The 1,678-nt window shown below is 50.7% G+C and overlaps 1 protein-coding gene across 1 annotated transcript in view; it reads left to right on the top strand.

Moving 5' to 3' along the window:
- Serpina5 (serpin family A member 5) overlaps nt 1-1,678 on the top strand; it is a 5,171-nt gene that overhangs the window by 1,628 nt on the left and 1,865 nt on the right. The window contains exons 3-4 of the mRNA XM_055592755.1: nt 638-908; nt 1,231-1,378. Coding sequence (XP_055448730.1) covers nt 638-908; nt 1,231-1,378 — 419 coding nt within the window. The remainder of the gene's footprint in view (nt 1-637; nt 909-1,230; nt 1,379-1,678) is intronic.

The raw sequence follows: 1,678 nt of genomic DNA, 5'->3' as shown, positions 1-1,678 counted from the left end.
CACACACACACACACACACACACACACACACACACACACACACACACTTGATTGGGACTTGCTTGCAGTTTCAGAATGTGAGTCTATGTAGTGGTAAGGAGCATGGTAGCAGGAAGACAGGCAGACATGATGCTGGAGAAGTAAGTGAAAACTTACATCTGATCCACAAGCACTCAGCAGAGAGGGAGAGAGACAGACAGACAGACAGACAGACAGAGAGGCAGAGACAGAGACTGGGCCTGGCGTAGGCTTTCAAAACTTCAAAGCCCACCCTCAGTGTCATATTTCCTCCAACAAGATCACATCTCCTAATCCTTCCCAAAACAATTCCATCAACCAGGGACCAGGCATTCAAACATATGAGCCTGTGGGGGGTTCATATGTGGGGAGAACAAGCCTCTCGTTCAAACCACCACAGGAAGAATACAGGAGGACAGGTAGGACAGGTACCTAAAAGGTTCGGGCTGCCCCAGAGTTTTGAAGGGATTTGGCCTCTGAGGCCAAAGGGTGAGTCTGCTCCTGTTGCTTTTAGAGATCACTTTGAAGAGATGCTGTTTGTCTCCACTCTTCAGCTACAGCCAAGGGTCTCGCATTTTCACCCAGTGCTCTTTCATTCCTGCCCCATGTTCATCTTTAGCCAAGTGGAAGACAGCTTTCAGTGACAAAAACACCCACCAGAAAGATTTCCATGTGACTCCTGAGAGGACCGTAAAGGTGCCCATGATGAACCGTGAAGATGAGTATTCCTACATCCTGGACCGAAATATTTCCTGCATGGTGGTGGGAATCCCTTACCAAGGCAACACCAGCGCTCTGTTCATTCTCCCCAACAAGGGCAAGATGAAGCAGGTGGAGAATGGCTTGAATAAGGGAACGCTGAGGAACTGGCTTAAGATAACCACAAAAAGGTACTTTCTAGACCAGTCTGGGGAAACCTCCCTCTACCCATGCCAGGGGAAACACATGTTCCAGGACAACATAGTGCTGGTGGGAAGGACTCCTCAAGCAGTGAGCTATCTCCAAACCTAAAGCTTCTCATGAAGTCTTCAGTCCAGGGCTTGGCCCGGTTTGAGGGGTAAGACCTGGAAAGTTGAGATTCTAGGGTGACACCAGAGTGGGCAAACCAAGTATAAGTACAAAGCAAGGGACACTCCAGCAGAGATGAAGCTTTCAGAGAGTCTGTAAGGCCACAGATAGCAGGTGCTAAGGATGGCTCTTTCCTCCCTCCAGACGCTTAGATCTTTACCTCCCCAAGTTCTCCATTGAGGGTACCTATCAACTGGAGAAAATCCTTCCCAAGCTGAATATCAAGGATGTCTTCACCTCCCATGCTGACCTGTCTGGCATAACTGACCACACCAGTATCAAGTTGTCTGAGGTGAGTCTAGAAGCTCCTAAGCACCTGATTTCAGAAATTACCATCCCACCCCATCCTATCTCATTCCATCATATCATATATCACACATTCCATCGTATCCCATCCCACCCCATCCCACCCCATCCCACCCCATCCCATCCCATCCCACCCCACCCCATCCCACCCCACCCCATCCCACCCCACCCCACCCCACCCCATCCCACCCCATCCTATCTCATTCCATCATATCATATATCACACATTCCATCCTATCCCATCTCACCCCCCCCCCCCCCCCCCCCCCCCCCCCCCCCCCCCCCC

The sequence above is a fragment of the Psammomys obesus genome, unplaced genomic scaffold (genome assembly GCF_907164565.1).
Source record: "Psammomys obesus unplaced genomic scaffold, mPsaObe1.curated_primary_1811, whole genome shotgun sequence".
NCBI lineage: Eukaryota > Metazoa > Chordata > Mammalia > Rodentia > Muridae > Psammomys > Psammomys obesus.
The sequence above is the reverse complement of the archived record's forward strand: the minus strand, read 5'-3'. Positions and strand labels throughout refer to the sequence as shown.